The sequence below is a fragment of the Eleutherodactylus coqui genome, chromosome 1, assembly GCF_035609145.1.
Source record: "Eleutherodactylus coqui strain aEleCoq1 chromosome 1, aEleCoq1.hap1, whole genome shotgun sequence".
Taxonomy (NCBI): Eukaryota; Metazoa; Chordata; class Amphibia; order Anura; family Eleutherodactylidae; genus Eleutherodactylus; species Eleutherodactylus coqui.
Window position 1 is genome coordinate 167,264,711 of NC_089837.1, and position 20,566 is coordinate 167,285,276.

General features: G+C 42.0%; 1 protein-coding gene across 1 annotated transcript in view; it reads left to right on the plus strand.

Moving 5' to 3' along the window:
• DLGAP2 (DLG associated protein 2) overlaps positions 1-20,566 on the plus strand; it is a 265,272-nt gene that overhangs the window by 189,642 nt on the left and 55,064 nt on the right. The window contains exons 6-9 of the mRNA XM_066590331.1: positions 6,887-7,239; positions 8,368-8,372; positions 10,804-10,820; positions 12,759-12,788. Of these exons, the coding sequence (XP_066446428.1) occupies positions 6,887-7,239; positions 8,368-8,372; positions 10,804-10,820; positions 12,759-12,788 (405 nt within the window). The remainder of the gene's footprint in view (positions 1-6,886; positions 7,240-8,367; positions 8,373-10,803; positions 10,821-12,758; positions 12,789-20,566) is intronic.

The window sequence follows — 20,566 nt, forward strand, 5'->3', positions numbered from 1 at the left end:
AGCTTGAAGATAACAAGGAACAACAACAGACACACTTGGAAAGGAGGACGAGGATCATGATTGACAAGCTTTATTGCAGATAGGCTACACGTTTCTCTCTGGGACCAGCACCTTCATCTGGCCTTTAGCAGTAAACACTCAGATAAAGGTGCCAGTGCTTTCCAAGCGTGCCTGTTGTTGTTCCTTGTTATATTTCCTGACCCGACCTTCCAATTTATCTCAGAAATGTTCAGTAGAGTTTAGGATGAAACTCTGTGCAGGCCAGTCCAATCACGGACCATCAATATCAACCCAAAGTAAAACAGCATTGGATTTCCGACAAGGCGCATTGACTTATTTGAAGTATTGCTGATCATTTCCAGAGTTTTGCCACATCGTTGGCAGCACATTATCGCTAAAATGTCAAGGTGTGCCTCAGTTTCCAAGGTTCTTGACCCCACCAACGAACAGACCTAAACCATGCCATATAAAACATCCCCAGAACATAATGAAACCTCCACCATACTTAACCGGCACTTGACTGCAAAAAGCATTCCCTAAGCATCCTCCACACCCAGGTACATTCAATCACACATGGTCAATACTGTCATTTGGAAAAAAATACACAATGGTAGAATTGAAGTTTCTTGGTCACCTTGTCTCCAAAAAAAAGTGATCAAATGGACTGTGCACTATTGTTTAGAAATGACACTGTATGGGGTATTATGTGGGCTAGAAAGGGTAGTGCTGTTATATAGCATGGTTTAGGACATGTAGCATGCTAATAAGACATGATCCATTCTACTTATAGAGGTGTCCGCAGCAAATACCGTTCATAGCATGCTATGGAAAATCGCTTCTTCCTGTACACTCGCAGAATCGAATTGTGATTTCCATGAGTGGAGAAACAAATTGCAGCATGCTCTATTTTTGTGCAGTGTTTGCACAGACTCCTTCCATTGAAGACAATGGAAGCCGTCCGATCTGAGGCCCATCCACAATTGATATTGCAGATAGGTCGTGGATTTCGCGTCATCTCCTAGTGACGGTGCGGGAAAAATGAGCATTTTTTCTTTAAAAAAAAACAATCTGTACTGCACATGTCCAACGGCAGCTCGCAGCATCCATCCGCAGTACAGAAAAAGACAACAAAAGACAGGTATGCAGGGTCGCTGGCTGGGCACAGGGTTGGTTTTTGCTGTGGGCTCCCGCATGCAGAATCTGACCTGTTCGCGTGCAGGCGGCCTGACTCAAAGAGAAGTGATATTAGTGTGGTTTATTTCTGCTTTGAATTACTTCCCAATGGACTTTGTTGTGTGCAGACAAGACAACAATAGCTTTTTAGTGGGCTAAGATAAAACTTTTTTGCGTCCTACCATCCCAATCAAGGTAAAATTTGTCCCATCTGTAAACATTATGCTTTAGGCCCCCTGTCCACGGGCATGATTTTGCTGGCGAATCACGCCGTCTAAAGTTTTCCACAGCGTTGCTATGGAAAGCGCCGGCCCCGTGTCCACGAGCAGAGAATCATAGCGATTCTCTGCTCGCGGCCGGCAATCGGCAGCATGCTGCGAATTGCCGCGATTCTCCGCGGTCAGTCTATCTGTCAGATAGGCTCACAGCAGAGATCCGTCTGCCGGCTCCTGGTCTCGGGCGGCGCACTCGCAGTGGATCTCCGCCGCAGGATACCGCAACGCCCGTAGACAGGGGGCCTTAGTATGAGGCTAGCACCATAGGCACCATTACTACCGTAGTCTGGCAATCTTGAAGCTACTATGCTCTTGGCACTGCAGGAACTTAGGGGGTAATTTACTAAGACAGGCATTTCCAGTGCTGGTCTTAGTATGAGCTCCTTTAGTGCACCATGCAACTAATATATCAAGAAGCATACACCTCTTCATGTATTAGGTGCTTCCCGGCAACTTCAGGCACCGACACAGAAATGTATGTGAGGTACAAACTGATATACATGTCTGACAATTTATACCAGTTTCTGGCAGAAATTATACATAAATCTGATGGCCCAGGGTGGCAAAGCCCCTTCCTGACAAGCCCTGTGTACTTTTCACAAAAGTGGAGAGACCGACACAGAGGCCAGAAGAGTCATAAAATTTTTGTGCAAGCGGTCTTTATGGCAAATTTTGCAACTTTTCTATGCCAGTATTCTAGTGTAAAGCCATTGGAAACGTCCCTGTTAATTTGTTAATTTCTGAATATTTTCAGAGTAGTCTAGAGGGCATTACTGAGAGTGCCTTAGAAGGTGAGATGTGTGATCTTTGTCATCTATATGTTGGGGGGAGATGCCTTTTGTATTTCCACATCATTATTCTGATAATTGCGCCAGTGCCCAAATCCACTTGCTATTTTATGGTGGTGTAAGAAGCTGAAATATATGTCCAACATACCTTGCCAATACATTAGATGAGCCTAGGTGAACTCATTGCGATCTTTCTACAAGTCACACACACAAACAGATATAACTAGTGATGAGCGAGCATACTCGCTAAGGGCAACTGCTCGAGCGAACATTGCCCTTAGCGAGTACCTGCCCGCTCGAGAGACAAGGTTCGGGTGGCGGCGCGGGGGAGCGGTGAGTTGCGGCAGTCAGCAGCGGGGGGGGGGGGGAGAGAGGGAGAGAGAGATCTCCCCTCCGTTCCTCCCCGCTCTCCCCTGCAGCTCCCTGCCCGCCGCCGGCACCCTCATCTCTAGATATAACCAATAACCAGTCCAAGACCGGGCTCACACGAATGGGTTGGATTCCGCATGTGGATGCCCTACGATACATCGTGGAAAGTAATTGATAATGTTTGGGGAAGATCGCAGATGCGAGCATTTTTCCGTGCGGATGTAAGTGTATGCACAGTGTATCGTCCATGCGGAAAAAAAGGTGGCAGACTGGGAACACCAGAAAGTAGTAGAACATCCATCTGGTCTCTCTTTCTCTCCTCCCTTTAACTCCCAAGCAGTAATTCTGTTTTTTCTTTCTTTTCGTTTATACAGTTTTGAGCAATTTCGCCGCCTGTTTGCAATATTCATTGCGTATGGGCAGCACCTATAGACCTCAATGGAGCCTGTTCGTAGGAAATCTGCGCTAAAATAGAGCATGCTGCAATTTTTCTTCCACTTGCGGAATCCATAATTCCTACACACACGTCTGAGCACACCGGCAAAAATTCATGCCTTTTAATCCCCACACATTACCACGTATTGTCCACGTGGAGGCCGATCGCGGAATCTGCAATTCACATCCGGGACGGGGGTGGGGTGGGGGCCTACAACTTCTCCAGCTTCATACAACATCATGCTGATGGTGTCATTTATTTTTTCTTTTGCAAATGCTGCATCTTCTACACGTAACTTTAAGGGCTCATGTCCACGGGGAAAATAAGAATAAAAATCCGCAGCGGATTTTAACTCTTCTCCCGCGCGCGGATCCGCACCCCATAGGGATGCATTGACCACCGCGGGTAGATAAATACCCGCGGATCGTCAATAAAAGTGATTTTAAAAAAAATGGAGCATGAAAAAATCTGGACCATGCTCCATTTTCATGCGGGAGACCTAAAATAGGAAAACAAACTGAAATAATTTATAGCGGAAAAACAAAAATAACAAAACTAAAATATATATACGTTTCTTTCATTTGTCACAGCAGCATTGATTAGGCCTCATGTCCACGGGGAAAATCGGGCCCGCTACGGATTCTCCATGTAGAATCTGCAGCGGGTCCCTCCTGCCCCGCGGACATGAGCGCTGAAAATACAAATAAATGACAATAAACTCACCTCCCATCCGCTCCGTTTCTTCTCTTCCTCACGGCCGCATCTCCCTTGCTTCGGCTCGGCGGATGTGCCCGGCGCATGCGCGCGGCACGTTGACGACGTGCCGGCGACGTGCCGCCGGCGTGACGAATTCATCCGCCGGCCGAAGAAAGAAGATCCGGCCGCGACGCAGAGAAGAAACGGAGTGGATGGGAGGTGAGTTTATTGTCATTTATTTGTATTTTCAGCGCTCATGTCCGCGGGGCAGGAGGGACCCGCTGCAGATTCTACATGGAGAATCCGTAGCGGGCCCGATTTTCCCCGTGGACATGAGGCCTAATCAATGCTGCTGTGACAAATGAAAGAAACGTATATATATTTTAGTTTTGTTATTTTTGTTTTTCCGCTATAAATTATTTCAGTTTGTTTTCCAATGGAATTGTACAGATAACGGGTCACACTGAAGGTAGAAATAAATGTGAAATAAAGCATTCTTGTTGGATTTTTTAACATGACAAAAACCTGGCATTTTAACAGGGGTGTGTAGACTTTTTATATCCACTGTGTATATATATTATAGCAATATGTAGACGATATGGCCGCAGGACTAAGGCGCCCTTGTGATGTTACACTGCATAAGGGTGCACATGATTGCATTGACCATGGACTCTTGCACTGTAGAGGAATCTGAGCAGCCCACAGGCTTAGTACAGTACTTGTTTCGTTCAAATGGGGAGATATGTCAAATGTAATGCAAAATAAAAGTAGAGACATTGCCCATAGCAGCAAAAGTTAGCACCAACCTCATTGGTTGCCCTGACTGCTCTTCCACTTTTCCTTTAGACTATCTTTTATAAATGATTATATTGCGAAGTGTAGCAGAGTTCTGCACAAAAGGAGAAAAATGAACTCCTGGAAGAATATTAAATCAAGAAAAGTAATGGCAAACAGCAGAAGCTGACAGTAAATAGCTAATATCTGCTAGCTTATTGTATTGTTATACCACTGTCAATCTTAGTCTGAACTGTATTGGGGATATAGAGAGGCAGGGAAGGTAGCAAACACTTCCACTGATTTGTTAATAAACCATAATGATCAATCACCGACAATCAGAAAAGCTGCAAGCAAAATCTCTTCCGCAGCAGATCTGTAAATTGCATCTCAACATAATTACAACTTAATAGACCTGAGATAGAGGCAATGAAGATTAGGACATGTCTCCAACATATGCTTACATCCCTGACTTCCTGCGTTGGTGCCAGTGAATTGCTCAGTTTCTATGACGGAGCAGAAGAAATGAAATGATAGCACAACTGTGAAGGAGAGCAGTAAAGGGAGCAGATGAGCAGCTACCAGATACTTCTGTTGCCACTTATCTCTGCCTGACATTGCAGTGTCCATGGGCTGCTGTACATTCAGATGCCACAAATCGTTCCCACCTTTTCTCTTCCCTTTGTGCTGGATGGATTGTATTCGATTATAGCTTGTAGGCAGGGAGATACATTCCTAATTAAGAAATGCAAAAAATCTTCTAATCAACACGTTGTGGTAATTGTGGTTGCAAAACTGCACAAAGGATGTGAAGAGCTTTCCAGCTGAATTCCAATCTCTGCAATCTATCATTTATTAAACTGCAATTCTTTGTGTCAGTGTTCTGCTATCTCCACTCATTTCCTCTTCCTGTGATCTGGTTTTCCTGGATTACGCTGTATATCACCTATGAACATGGTAACAAAGCTTTCCGGAGCTCTTCTGTCAGTTTGTTACATCTGTTAAAGGCTTCTTCACATGGGCGTATGCGCAACTATGCTCGCCGCTACAGAGCATAGTTGCACATGAACAATGTAAAAATCTTTTTTTTTTTTTTTTTTTAACCTTTCAAACTCCGCGCTATTCTGTGCGTGTTTGGAGAAAAAAAACGGGAAGATAGGCCCTGCCTTATCTTTCTCGCACATAGTATTAGCTATGTGCAAGTAAAACAAGGCAAGTCCTATCTTTTCTCGGATGTAGCATTAATGCCCAAGAATCCCAGTAGTGGAAACGAAACCATTGAAATCAATGGTTCTATTTTGTCCCGTTATGCAGTCGTGATTTTCATAGCTGCATTACGGGACAAAATCACGCCCATGTGTTTAAGCCCAAAGGTTGTAGCCAAATGTGAACATGGCTAATTTCTTCTATGACTTTCCCTTCATACATATACGGAGAATATGGCTACTATTTATAACAGATTGGCTTCTGTTTCAGTGTCATCCTATTCCATTTCATTCTTCTACTGAAACAATCTTTGTCTATTTCTGTAAGAATGAAGCAACATCCATAAATTAGGGCAGTTAACACTAGCATTTTGTTTTCCATTTAGCTGTTCCATTGTGAGAGTAGCTAAATGGAAAGAAGACGGAAATGAAAAACTGAAGCAAACGGATCGTTTTCAGTTTGGTTCCATTTTCCATTGACATTAATGTTAAAAAAAACGGATATACTGCAATCTGATTTGGCTCCATTTTTTGAACTGGAAACAAAGGGGCAGCAATCTGCATTTTTGTTCCAATGTGAAAATACAGAAATGGATTGAAAGTTCCTCCTTTTCAGTTAATCTCTATGGGCACAAAAACGGAAACATTTTCTTACTATTTTTTTGTTCCCAAAATGGAACAGCTAAACAGAAAGCAAAACATTAGTGTGAAATGGTCCTTAGTGGAGATGAGCGAGCATACTCGATAAGGCAAACTACTCGAGTGAGTAGTGCCTTATTTGAGTACCTGCCCGCTCGTCTCTAAAGATTCAGCTGCCGCTGCAGGTGAGCGGTGAGTTGCGGCGGTGAGCAGGGGGGAGCAGGGGGAAAGAGGGAGAGAGAGATCTCCCCTCCGTTCCTCCCCGCTCTCCCCCACCGCTCCCCGCCCCCTGCCGGCACCCGAATCTTAAGAGACGAAGGGCAGGTACTTGAATAAGGCACTACTCGCTCGAGTATTTTGCCTTATCGAGTATGCTCGCTCATCTCTAGTCCTTAGTAAATCCTAATCAGTGGTAAATATTCAGTCATTATGTTCCCTTTACTTACAGAGATAGTGACAATCACTATGATTTATTATTGCTTGTAGTTTATATTAAATTACATCTTTTCTTTTGTACTGACTTACTTACAGCTGTTTCGTACGCAAATTATAAGAAGACCCCTCCTCCAGTTCCTCCACGCACCACCTCCAAACCGCTTATCTCAGTGACAGCACAAAGCAGTACAGAGTCTACCCAGGATGCCTATCATGATAGCCGGACTCAAAGGATATCCCCATGGCCTCATGATGGCCGGGGCCATTACAACTCCACAGACAGCCTGGATAGTAACAAGGCCATGAATCTTGCCTTGGAATCAGCTGCAGCACAGCGTCATGCCTCTGAGAGTAAAAGCAGCTCTGTTCGGAGCACCAGTGACAAGGCTGTCCTTGTGACCAGGTCAGATGACTTCCTTAAGAAACGGCGTTCCTCAATAGGGATCCAGGTACGATTTCACTTGTATATGTTGCTTTGTGAAATTAGTCATGTCAGAGCAATTTTTTTTATAGATCAAAAACAAATTTAAAATTAGCTTGGAGTCCATGGTTCATGTTTAAATTAGTAACTTTTTAAACCATAGAGAAGTATTTCCTCGAGAACAAGGATACATTATTGATATTCTAAGTGGTTACGGGGGTTGTCTGGATACCGAAAAACATTCCTTCAATACGGCTTACTGTAGTAAAATAACAAACTGAGCTATACTTACCCCTTCGCTGCCACCGAGATCCAGTGCTGCAGCCCCACTGTGGTCCCAGCATTTGTTGGGACAGCTGACATCACCAGACGTCAGTTGATCACTGTAGCCAATCAGAGGCTGCAATGTCACTTTCTTAAACTCCTGGGATCCTGGCGTTCAGGATGTGAGCGCTGATGCCAAGAGAATGAGCAGTGACGCTGCAGCCTTTGATTGCCTACAGTGGTCACCTGACTTCCAGTGACATCACTTGTCACAACAAATGCTGGAACCACAGCGGGGCTACAGCACTGAATTCCGGTGGTGACGAAGGGGTAAGTATAGCTCAGTTTGTTATTTTACTAGTCAGCCTTTATTGAAGGTTGGTACTGCAGGCTGAGTTCTATTGAAGTGAATGGCCTGCAGTGCCAACCCAGGCCAATGCGCTATGTATGGAGCTGTCTGCTTCATGCAGCAAAACAGAGTGACAACACAACCCCTTTAATCTAAAGGTCTGATATGTAAGTAATGCATTTAGAAACCTGCACAACATAATACAGTGTACAAATAATAATTTAGTTTCAGTGTTATGAATAAAGGTATTGAAGGGTTGGAGTTCATAGAATATGATAAATAAGACTGGAAAGTACGATATAAGTCCAAATATAGGTATTTGGCTTTATTTTATAAATGAGACGAGTGCTTTTATAGACTTACTTCATAAGGGTATCCCAGTGCTAAACAAGTCAAGGATAACTTCAAAGAGTGGATTGGTTTCAGAAAGATAATCTCATTTAAACCTCACTTATTCTGTACTGTAGATATACTGAAGTTCTCAAAGTGAAGACTCGGGAAAAAATATTCTTCCTGTGAACAACATCCACTTTAATGTGAAAGGATTTGTCATGCTTTCAATAGAGGTCTGTCTAAAGGAGTAGAAGTTATTTTTTAAACAGTTATTAAATTATCTGACCTACATGCATGTTTGCATAACTATTGGTACTGAGAAGGCAGTGACATAAAGACAACTATACACAATTGTATAGAATGCATTGGTAAGGGGATATGTGATATGTTTAATAAACTTGGAAGCCGTAACAATAACCATTGCAGGATTACCAGTATCAGCCATTGTGGATGCAGGTGTTAATAAATATCCCCGGTGAGCTAGTGTGATTTAGGGCTAATATAAGTATACAGCTGTAGCAAACTTATAACTCCACACCTTAACCCTTTAAGGACCAAGCAGGTATATTTACGGGGCTTAGTCCTGGGTTTTAATCCCAGTCAATAGCAGATTAAAGCTCCTGCTCCTGCAATTAAGCAGGAGCAGGTCAGGTTCTCGGCTGTTAGACACAGCCTAGGACCCGGAGGAGAAGGCAGAAGTGATTTTTAACCACTACTGCCTTCTCATTTCCAGGCTACATAGTGTGTGGTACTCTCTGTTACAGCAGAGCCGCAGGGTCCTAGTAGACTCTGATCAGCTCCTGTGAAATAAAAAAATACAATGTGAATGACATCCAGAGGTCTTTTATGACATCATGGGGGAAATAGATGTTAAAAAAAATTGTTACAAAAATAAGTGAAAAAAATGACAAAATAAAATAAAAATATATACATAAAAAAATGACCAACCGCCGATGCCATCCTGTATTTTTTTTGATAAACACGACGCTGGCGGTCATGTAAATGGACAAGAAAACGCTGGCTGCGATCGTGGAAAAATGCCCATTTTGGCGCTCATGCGAAGCAGGTGTGAAAACGTAAAAACGTCATTACCACATATCCGCTTGTGTGAAAGAGCCCTCACAGTCACCTTCCCCATCAGCACAGGAGAGGATCCACAGGCTGTTTTCCAACAGCCTGCGTCTCATGAACTGTAGGCAGTATATGGGGTGTAATGTCATATTACTTTGATGTTTGAGTCACACTTTAATACATTCTCACTGGGTGACATAAGGATCAGACTGGAATAAGTTGAAGCACTTTATTAAGTGTGAGATTTGTAGACAAGCCATTCCATTTAAGCTCTACAAAATGTAAGGAGAAAACAAAACTGAACAATTACCACTCACGCATTAAATTGGATTGTTTAAAGGGGCCAAACTTGTTAACTGCCACTTAAAAAGAAATTACTTACATTCCTGTTTGCCAGTCAGAGGCCAGTGCAGTAAATGCATGGAGATTTGGAGCCATTTAACAATGCTCCGGTGACAGTACTTATTATCTGTCACACTACATTGGCGCCAACAAATAAAAATATCCATCCAATGTTCAAAGTCAGTTACAAACATGTTTAACATATGAATTTTCCTAATTCTCACCTAGCTGGTAGATAATTACGGTATATAAAATTTTGCAAGTATAACCTTGTTTTGTAATTTGCTTCATCTAAGCCTCTTGCACACAACAGGTCCTAAGTGCTATAAAGCACCGTACTATGGAGCATCAGTGTCTTCATGTGCCATTATATAGAGCTCCGTATGGGGCCAATCTCTTCTAGGGAAGAATGCGTTTTCATTCAATGATATAAAATCTGACAAAAAATGTATTTTCGTCTTCGTATGAAATCCAAGTCCTACAGAGGTACAATGGAGCCCTATAGAAGCGTGTGGGTGCTCTATTGTGGCTGCATGCAATATGTGACCGTGCATATGAGGCTTAGGCTTTAATCAGACAGGTCCATTATAAGCCCCATTTGGGAGCGTAATATTTAGTGCCAAAAACATGACTATATTCTACCACATTCAGGAAAGGCTTTCTAGCTACAGGGTATAATCCCATTTTTGTGCTATTATGCACACACAGTGCCATAAAAACCCAGTTGAATACAGTTAACTATTTGTTTCCCCATTGCAATATTCACATTGGTCTATTTAGCTAATGCCCCTGTCCCCTCTTTGACAGCAAAAAGCTATCTTTCAGGCTCATCCTATATGGGGACACGTTTTTCTTTCTATAAAGAATGCATAGACTTTGGAGGACTCCACTCATAGGTGGAAGGTTTACAGACAAGTAAAATGCTATTGAACAGAAAAAAACATTGCTGTGTAATTAACCCTTTGCAATCCAATTTTGGATTCAGGGTTTCCTAGGGGGCTTTCTCTTTATGCCATTATGCAATGGCGCCATCTGCTGGCTAGAGCCAGTACTGCGGTATGGGACATGCTGGAGAGGCCCCCGACAACAGAGCGGCCAGTAATCTACAGTAAGAATACCCTGCCAGACGTCCTCCAACATCCGAACTGTACGGCCTTCAACCAGAATGTCTTTAGACGTCAGACAGTGGATTGGAAAGGGTTAATCTCTGGCGAACATACATCAATGGATTAGGAAATTACCTGAACATCATTTTCCTAATACACTGTTGCTACAGGAAAAGTCTTTTCATACCCAACAAAGTTCTGAAATCAAAAATAGCTAAAACCAACAATACTTTCCCCATATAGAAGCCAACCGTATTGCCCCTGTAAGTGGTAACAAGGTAAGTCTGGATGAAACATTGAATCAATGGTCCTAACAGATCTTGGTGATTGCATTAGGTGTCCAGAAAACAATGAAGCCATCAGAAAGCTTCCATAAGAATACCATTGAAATCAATTAGCGAAAAAACAGTTTTCTGCATTTTTTGTTAAACTAATGGAACAGAATAAAGTAGAACCGTGTGAATAGAGCTTTACTTAAAGACCTTTTACACAAGCCGATGATCGTTTTCCCAAAATGCTTGCTCGCTATGCAAATAGGAGATGTGCTGGTAATGAATGCTATTTATTTGGTGATGATCGATTTCAGTAACAATCATTGATTTCCATACTACCTATCACCTGCTGCATATAAAGTGCAGTGATGAGTGCCAATCAACATGCTATATTGTCAGTAGGTGCTCGTTAAATGGGTTGTGCCAAGCTTTAGAGTTATCCTCTATTTATAGGATAGGGAATAAAGTTATGATAGTGGGGGGTCTTACTACTGGGACCCAGTATGATCTTGATCTTGAGAAGGAAGGTTCTAAAGGTCGCTGCATGAATGAAGCAGCACAAGTACGCAGCATCTCCATTCACTTCAATTACAGCATCAGAGATTGACAAGCACTTGTACTCTCCAATTGAATGGAGCGGTGGCATGCTTGCTCGACCTCTGCTCCATTCATGTGGGAACCTTCTGGAGCCCTATTCTTAGAATCAGTGGGGTCCCCACCATTCATAAAGTTATCCCCTATTCTGTGGATATAACTTTATAACTTGGCACAACCCCTTTAAATGGGAAGAGAATTGGTCTGTGTAAAAGGACCTTTACTCGTCCATATTGTAGTATGCATATTCCAAGCTGCTAAGTACATCTGAAAATGAGTGTGTAAAGAAGACAGGTCTATGGTTACAGCCTAGGGGGGAAGCAGATGGGTTTCACATTTTCAGGTCTACCTGGTTGTATTATCAGATCCCTTCTTCCACAAGACGCTGAAACCTTTAACAGTATACGAGGAAATTGCTATGATAATAATAATGTAAAATCTGTCAGGTTAGCAAAGGTGACGCTTAAAAAATGTCTTTGTAAATACATTACTAGCAATCTACCTTGGATTGCTTTTTCAGTTCACTTCTATTAATAGTTATGAACGTAGTGTTCACAGTTCAGCAGAAGTTAAATAATCTGACTACAAAAGTCTGACTTCAATATGTAATATTAAATCTCCATTACATAAATACTGTGCGCACAATTTCTCCGCATTGCACCGTGACTGCCATCTTTTGGCCAGAGTATAAATTGCATGCACTGTGAAATTGGTTATATAAATGCAGTCAGGTTGTCAAATGTGAGTGAATTCATAGCATTCAGTCAGTTAGCCGAATCCTTACACCCTATGTGAATGCTAACTGTTCCATACCTATGATTTGTTCTTATTAGACTACTGTACTACTGAACCCAGAGCTACAGATCCATTTGACAGGCCGGTTGTAAGGATTAGACAGTGTCTGCAGTCATACAATTTCCAATTAGCACAATGAACTGCACATATGAATTAGTTTCAGGACTTCTCTTCTAATTTTGTTCTCTTTTGTGTTTCATGTTGAAATCCAAATTGTAAGAAAAATGCAGTATATATTCCCCTGCGTTCATTTTATCTTCCCTTTCTTGTTACCACTTCTGCGTTTAGACTGAGAAATATAGGTTTGGTAAAATGGACCAGAGTAGACTTTTTGGCAGGGTTGGAGAGTGTACATTCCTCCCCCCTACTGCCCTGATTAGAACAAGTAAAGCCCAAACACTTACTCAGGTCGGCATCACACAACCGTATTTCAGAAGTGGAATCCGAAATTGTCACCTGCGTGAACGATCCATGGTACTCTGCGCTTATTGAAAAAATAGAACATTCGCATGTCCGCTGAGATGAGCGGATAGCAAATGTGATTTCCGTGAACGGATTTAAAATCGTAGCATGTTCTATTTTTGTGCGGAATTCGCACGGACGGCTTCTATTGAAGTCAATGGAAGCCGTCCAACCAGCAGCCCATCCGCAATTGACATTGCAGATAGGCCGCAGGTACCCGCGTCATCGTCTAGTGACGAGGCGGGAAAAGCAAATATTTCAAAAAGAAAATCTGTACTGCGCATGACTGATGCCAAGCGTCGGCAGTCAATCGCAATCTAGGAGAAAGCAGGTACGTGGGATCGGTGGCTAGGGGCATAGCTGGAATCCGCATGGGGAACCCACATGGGAAATCCGGCTCTGCCATGTGCAGCCGGACTTAAAAGAGTTTTCCAAGTCCATGAATGTTTTTGTACAGTTGACAATCATAAAACGAGGCTGGTTTCTCATTACACTTTGTGCAACAAGCGCCAGTTCCGTCCCGGCTTCAGTCCACCATGCAGAAAACTGAATGGAAATGGAAAGCAGGACAGAACCATAGGTGAGAATGTAAGACAGAAACCCCTTTGGTCTCTATCTCACATAGTTTCCATATCCATCTTTTGCACTGGATAGAAAAGTGCAGAACAAGGCGGGAGCAAGTGAACAGAGACCAGTGGCAGGGGATTAGTAAGGTGGATTTTACTCCTTTAGTTACTTTATACTTGAAGCTCCTGGGCCCCGATGCAAAACCTGTAACAGGGCCCCCAACTCTAATACTTTATTCATAGTACTGGGCTCCCTATATGGAGAAGAGAGGCTTTATGGGCCCCCTAAGGCTCCTGGGCCTGGGTGCAACAGCATCCCCTATAGTTACACCCCTGGGTTGGACCATTTAACCCCACAAACCAGACAGAACAAGAAGGAATAAAAGTGAGAAACCCTTTGTTTCTCAAACATATTTGTTAGAAGGCTTACAGACATGCCTGCAGACAAACCAATACTATATTAGTTCTATTTTATTTCTAGGCTTCGCATTTCTTTTAATTTACATATTTTACATTTTATTTAGTGAAACAAATGTAAATCTTGGAGCAAACACAGGAAAAGCTATAATTCACTCCTATTACTGTGCAGTTAACATATTGCTTTGCACCAATACCAGAATAACAAATGGTTTATAAAAGGTTTATACAATGTAAGAATGGCTATCAGACTAATTTGATCTGAAGTTGGGCTCCATGTAGGCTTTAGTAGATCTCGTACTCTATATGCTTAAAACAAAAAGTGAACTGTTAGCTTAAAAATTAAATGTAAAGCCTCATGTCCATGGACGGATGGTGTTCCGCTCCGGATTCCGCAGAAATAACCCTCCATAGCATACTATGAAAAAATGATTCTTCATGCACACGAGTGGAAATCAATTGCGGTTTCTGCTTGCAGATGAAAAATCGCAGCATGTTCCATTTTACTGTGGTTCCTGCATGGACCACTTCTAGTTGACACTGCAGATGGGCCATGGATTCCGCAGAAAGAGCAGGAGATTTCAAAAAAATATATCTGTACTGCGCATGTGTGCCGGTACAACGGCTGGCACATCCGCAGTACAGAAGAAAGAAGACACGGACAGGAATGCAGAATCCATGCGTGCAGTGAACATGAGGCCTACGTTTGTATGTTGAGGTGATTGCCACTATCCTCACCCAATTCCAGTGGCAAGTCCTGGCAAGATCCATCTCTGCTACTCTTGTGTTGGCCACTGCTCTACCATTGGTAGCCGAGCCAGGTTGCCATGCTGACTGGCACCTCTGGATGATGTTGACCTGGCAGCCTATTTAACGGGAATTCTGGCCTCACTTCCTGTTAGCAGTAAACCAATTGTGGCTTATAGGATTCACTTCTTTGGTAAGAAACGTAACAGTGATGCTTAGCTCTTATTTATTTCCGTGGTGCTTCCTGTTAGGCTGCTTCTTAGCCCAGATGTGTTAGGAAAGAGCTATGATACATGACTAGACTTTGACTATGCTACCAGCAAGGGAGCCTGAGGTCTGAAACCCAAATCCTGCCTCATCATTGCTTCAGGCCGTTGCTCTACTTCTTGCGATTGTCAATCACAATGAGGAAATATTATAATGATTTACCTTACACCTACGTCTGGGTTCACACCAGCATCATAGGAACCATGAAATGGGATATTGAATCTGTCCTATGCTAAAAACAAACAGTGGCAGATAGACTCACCGACTATAATGGGGTCCATCCGGCTTCCACCTTGACCTCCAGTATTTTCCCTGGCAAAATAGCTCAGTATGCTGCGCTCTTTTATCTGACGTATAGTGTCAGATCTGTGCTGGAGGCTCTGGATGGAGCCTCTAAAATAGATGTCAACCGAGCTTACGGCCTCCTGCACATGGGCGGATTTATATTGTGAAATCAGGAGCGAGATTCCGCCTCTGGATTCTGCAGCAAATCCGGTCCATAGCATGCTATGAGAAAACGCAATTTTTCTGCCCAGGAGTGGAAATCAATTGAGATTTTCCACTCGCAGGGGAGAAATCGCTGCGATTTTGTGCGGGCTATGCACGACCGGCTTTCATTGCAGTCAATGGAAGCCATCTGTCCCACTGGCATGCTGCAATCATCATTGCAGAATGGTTGCAGGAGCCGCGTCATCGCCATAGCGACAGCGCGGCGTCCTCTATACTGTGCCGACCAGCGCATTTGCAGCAAAAGGAGAAGATGGTGGAGAGGTAAGCTGGGGTCACTGGCCGGGCACTGGGTCCAACTCCGCTGCGGGAATCCCACATGCAGGGTCTGACCTGCCTGTGTGCAGGCGGCCTAAGTCAGAATGATTATAAATTATACGAAAAGTGTAAAAAAGGCCATATAAGGACCCAATCTCCACTAACAGGCTATTAAAACAACCAATTTTGGCATATTAAAATATATATGGGTGTAGAGAAGTTTTAAAAACTTACATATGTCTTACAAATTCACAGTAATATTTCTGCACACTGATGCAAATGCTGAATAGAGCACAACTAACCATATAATATTGATTTCTCTAAAGATTTCTCTAGACCCATTTATATTTTAATATCGTATAAATCAAAAATATTGTGGTAATATATTAGCCAGGAAAATATGTGTTAGTAATAAAAAAAAGTATTATAGAAGTTATATCTTTATCTGCTACATATTTGCAACCTTTTGGAGCACAGAGGCTCCTTCATCAAGAAAGGTAACAAAGTTAGCCGATAAAGGCATCACTTCTGTAATACTTCTGTCTTTTTTTTTTTTACACAAAATTATTTACCAAAACATAAATATGATATAAATAGTTTGTTTTAATAGCATGATAGTAGAAAGCTGGGTCACTAATGAGGCTTTTTGGTCTTTTGGTTCTTTTGTGTTCTGTTGCGATCATTCCTTTCTTTTCAACTTGTATTGTTCAATCCTTCTGATTTATAAATGACCAATAACAAAACAATCAGTGGTTAAAAAAATCATTATTAAATCATTATTGGGAAACTGCTACAAATAATCTGAGGCAAATAAACAGGTGATGGGGGAGGGGTCCTGGAGATTGACATTAAGAATTCATGAACCGATAAGTATGTTAGGCTTAGCTTCACTTCTGAAGTTGCTTTAAGTCATCAAAATCCAAATCAGTTATTCTATATTTTACCCAGGATCATTCTGGCGGGCTCACACGACCGTATGGTAAACAGCTAAGTATAAAACGCAGTGTTTTACTGGCGTGTAGAGCTGCGTATCACTGTGTTTGTGATCACATTGCTTCTAGTCTTTCCTTGTGCACATGAGAATAGGGCTGATCCCTCTGCACTGTGACAGCCCTTCAGATATTTGTAGACAGCTATTAAGTCTCCTCTCAGCCTTCTTTTTTGCAAGCTAAACATTCCCAGATCCTTTAACCGTTCCTCATAGGACATGATTTGCAGACCGCTCACCATCTTGGTAACTCTTCTCTGAACTCGCTCCAGTTTGTCTATGTTTTTTTAAAGTAGGGTGCCCAGAACTGGACACAGTATTCCAGATAGGGTCTGACAAAGGAAGAGTAGAGGGGGATAATGACCTCACGTGATCTAGACTCTATGCTTCTCTTAATACATCTCAGAATTGCGTTTGCCTTTTTGGCTGCTGCATCACATTGTTGACTCATGTTCAGTCTATGATCTATTAGTATACCCAAGTCTTTTTCACGTGCTGCTGCCAATTCCTGCCATTCTGTAAGTGCTTTTTCATTTTTCTTGCCCAGATGTAGGACTTTAAATATCATTCTGTTAGTCGCCGCCCACTGTCCAAGCTTTTCTAGAGCTTTTTGAATACTCTATCTCTCTTATCTAGTGTTAGCTATCCCTCCTAGCTTTGTGTCGTTGGCAAATTTGATCAGTTTCCCATCAATTCCGTCCTCCAGATTGTTTATAAAAATGTTGCACAACACTAGGCCTAGGACAGAGCCTTGTGGTACCCCACTTGATACATTCTTCCACTTGAATGTGCACCCATTTATGACCACTCTTTGAATACAATCACTCCACCTAACAGTTGCCTTGTCAATCCCATATTTGGTCATTTTTTCAATAAGTATGCTATGAGATACTTTGTCAAATACTTTACTAAAGTCAAGATATACTATATCCACCGCATTTCCCTGTTCAACCCAGTCGGTAATTCTGTCATAGAAGAAAATTAGATTAGTATGGCATGACTTATTTGTTACAAACTCATGCTGGCTCTGGTTAATTACTCCATTCCCATCCAAGCACTTGCATTACATGCTGTTTAATAATTTGTTCAAAGATCTTTCTCAGTATAGAAGTCAGGCTCACAGGCCTGTAGTTTCCTGGATCCACCTTCTTCCCTTTTTTTGGAGATGGGGGCAACATTTGCCCTTTTCCAATCTTCTGGGACTTCTCCTGTTCTCCACGAATTTTCAAAGATTATGGCGAGTAGTTCAGCAATTACCTCCGCTGCTTCCTTTAGTATCCTAGGATGTAATTCATCTGGACCTTGAGACTTGAATTCATTTAAGTTAGCTAAGTGTTCCCTCACCATCTCTCTGCTTATAGATAGCTTGCATTCTTTTATTAACCCAAATAGCACAGGGAAGATCCGTTGATGTTCCATATACTTTCTGAGAGAAAACAGATACAAAATAGGAATTTAAAAGTTCGGCCTTCTGAACTTCATTCTTAACCAATTCACCATTTCCATCTTGTAAGCATCCAATAGCATCTTTGACTTTTCTTTTGCTTTTGACATATCCCCAAAATCCTTTTAGATTGCTTTTGGCCTCTGTTGCGAGCCTCAATTCATTATTAGCTTTAGCTTTTCTGACACTTGCCCTACAGTTTATGCAGACCACATTATATTCTTTTTTAGATATTCCCCCATCTTTCCATTTGCTAAACATATTTTTCTTCATTTTTAAAATGTGTGCAAGTTCTGTGTTCATCTATCCTGGTCTCTTTAAATGCTTCCCATTCTTCCTTCTTTTAGGGATTGTTAACAATTGTCCTTTTTTAAAAAAATAATTTCGCAATATTTCCCAACCTTCTTGGACATTTCTTTCCTTAAGAACATCGAGCCATTGGATTCTTCCTATCTTCTTTTTGAGTTCATTAAAATCTGCCTTTCTGAAATCCAACCTTGAGGTCTGAGTTTTCTCAGGTCTTCCTCCTCTTTTTATCCAAAATTCAAGGATACCATGATCACTGCCTCCTAAGGTCCCAGCCACCCTTACTTCCTCAACCGTTTCCTCCCTGTTGGTAACAATTGGGTCCAAGATAGCAGATCCCCTTGTTTTCTCTTCAACCCTTCGGAAGATAAATTTGTCGGCAAGCGTGGATAACAATTTGTTGGATCCATTGCTTTAACTTGAGAGAGATTCCCAACAAATGATCTTCCTTCAGCTCCAATCTCAGGTCTGGCGATGTCCTCCGAGTAGCTAGACCTGGCTAATCACGGCAATCTTCCTGCTTAGTGATTCTTTGCTCTTCCCAGAATGCACAGGAAATATGCAAATGATCATTCTGCAGCTCCAATCTCTAGTCTGGTGATGTCCTCCAAGCAGCTAGACCCGACTAATCCCGGCAATCTTCCCGCTTACAGTGATTCCTTGCTCTTCCCAGAATGCACAGGGAATCTGCAAATGATCTTACTGCAGCTCCAATCTCTGGCAAGATCCAATCTCTAATAAGGGCCATCAGTTTCCTGCGTTTTGCACAGTATCACACTGTTTCCCTTGCTTTTTTTAATCTTTTTTTTTAGCTGCATAAAACTCAGAAAGATAAAGCAAGTCCTATCTTTTCATGTGCGTAGGAATTGTGCTTAAATACCATGCTCATTTGGACAAACCCATGGAAATTAATGGGTTCTATTCGCTGTGTTTTGCAGATGTGATTTTCACATGAACAAAAACGTGCGCAAAAAACGTTAGTCTGTTTAAGCCCTAAAATAGAACATGCTGCGTTCTTTTTTACGCGTGTATTATATGCAATGTATATACGCAAGTGTGAATGGATCAATGCAAATCAATGTATTTTCATTGACTCCATTCACCGCATATTATGCACAAGTACATTGTACACGTAACACAAAATTAAATTACGCTTGTGTGAGCCGGGTCTTCATTAGAGAGTTAATAATGGCATCTACAGACATCTGTCTAAAATAAGTGGACACAAAAAGCAGGTCAGAAAAGGGAAGGACAGCTCTCCACTGTAACCTGCCAGTATAGTTTATAAAATAAATGGAAGGGCTCGCCTGGTGTGACATTATTGCCCTATGTAAGGAGCAAACCACCTTTAACCCTTTCCAATTTAATTTGTATCCTGGTTTTCCTAGGGGGCTTACTCTTTTTCTGCCATTATACAATGGCGCTATATGCTGGCTAAAGCCAGTACTGCATGAGGTGAAACGTTGGATAGGCTTCGACAGCAGAGAGGCTGGTAAAATACAGTAAGAGAACCCTAAAGGATGTCTTCCAACATCGGAGCTGTACAGCCTTAAATCATAATGTCTTATGACATCAGACAGTGGATTGGAAAGGGTTAAACACGTTTTGGTTTGGTTGTTCAGATGGGAGGGATCCCCCTCCCTGCAGGACATTTACTGGGAGTGCACTGGTCAGCAACCTGATGACCTTCAATCAAGTATATACTACCACTGTCCCCAATGTGTGATTGTTCTCAGTGAGAGAAACCAAGTAATCTTGTAGATATGATACCTTTTAATAGCTAACAAAAATGTATGATGTTAATGCCAGATTTCGGGGATATCTCGCCCCCTTTGTCAGGCTATTGAATGAAACTAATTTGGATGGCACATAATTATAAGACACAGATGAAGAGGGGAGGAGAACACATTCTTCTTGATTTAAATAAATGTTCACACACAGAAATTTGAGACTCTTTTGCACTCAAAACTTAAAACAACAGAAAAACAGAGCCAAGACATAAATCGTAAATCAGTCCACTGAGCTCAGGACGGTTTTTTGATGTGTCTTATCTCTCCTTCAACCTGCACATGGAAGGAGATCCAGAAGCACCTATTAATGGCAACATTATTACAAGTCAAGTCAATGATTAGATTATTTCAGTGAGAAAAGCAGTTTAAGTATTGTCACGGCTTGGAAAAAGCCTGTAATTCCTGCTTCCTCTACCCACAAAAAATGATTGACAGCTTTTACTATATAGAATCTTCCCAGAAAAAAATGAGTCAATT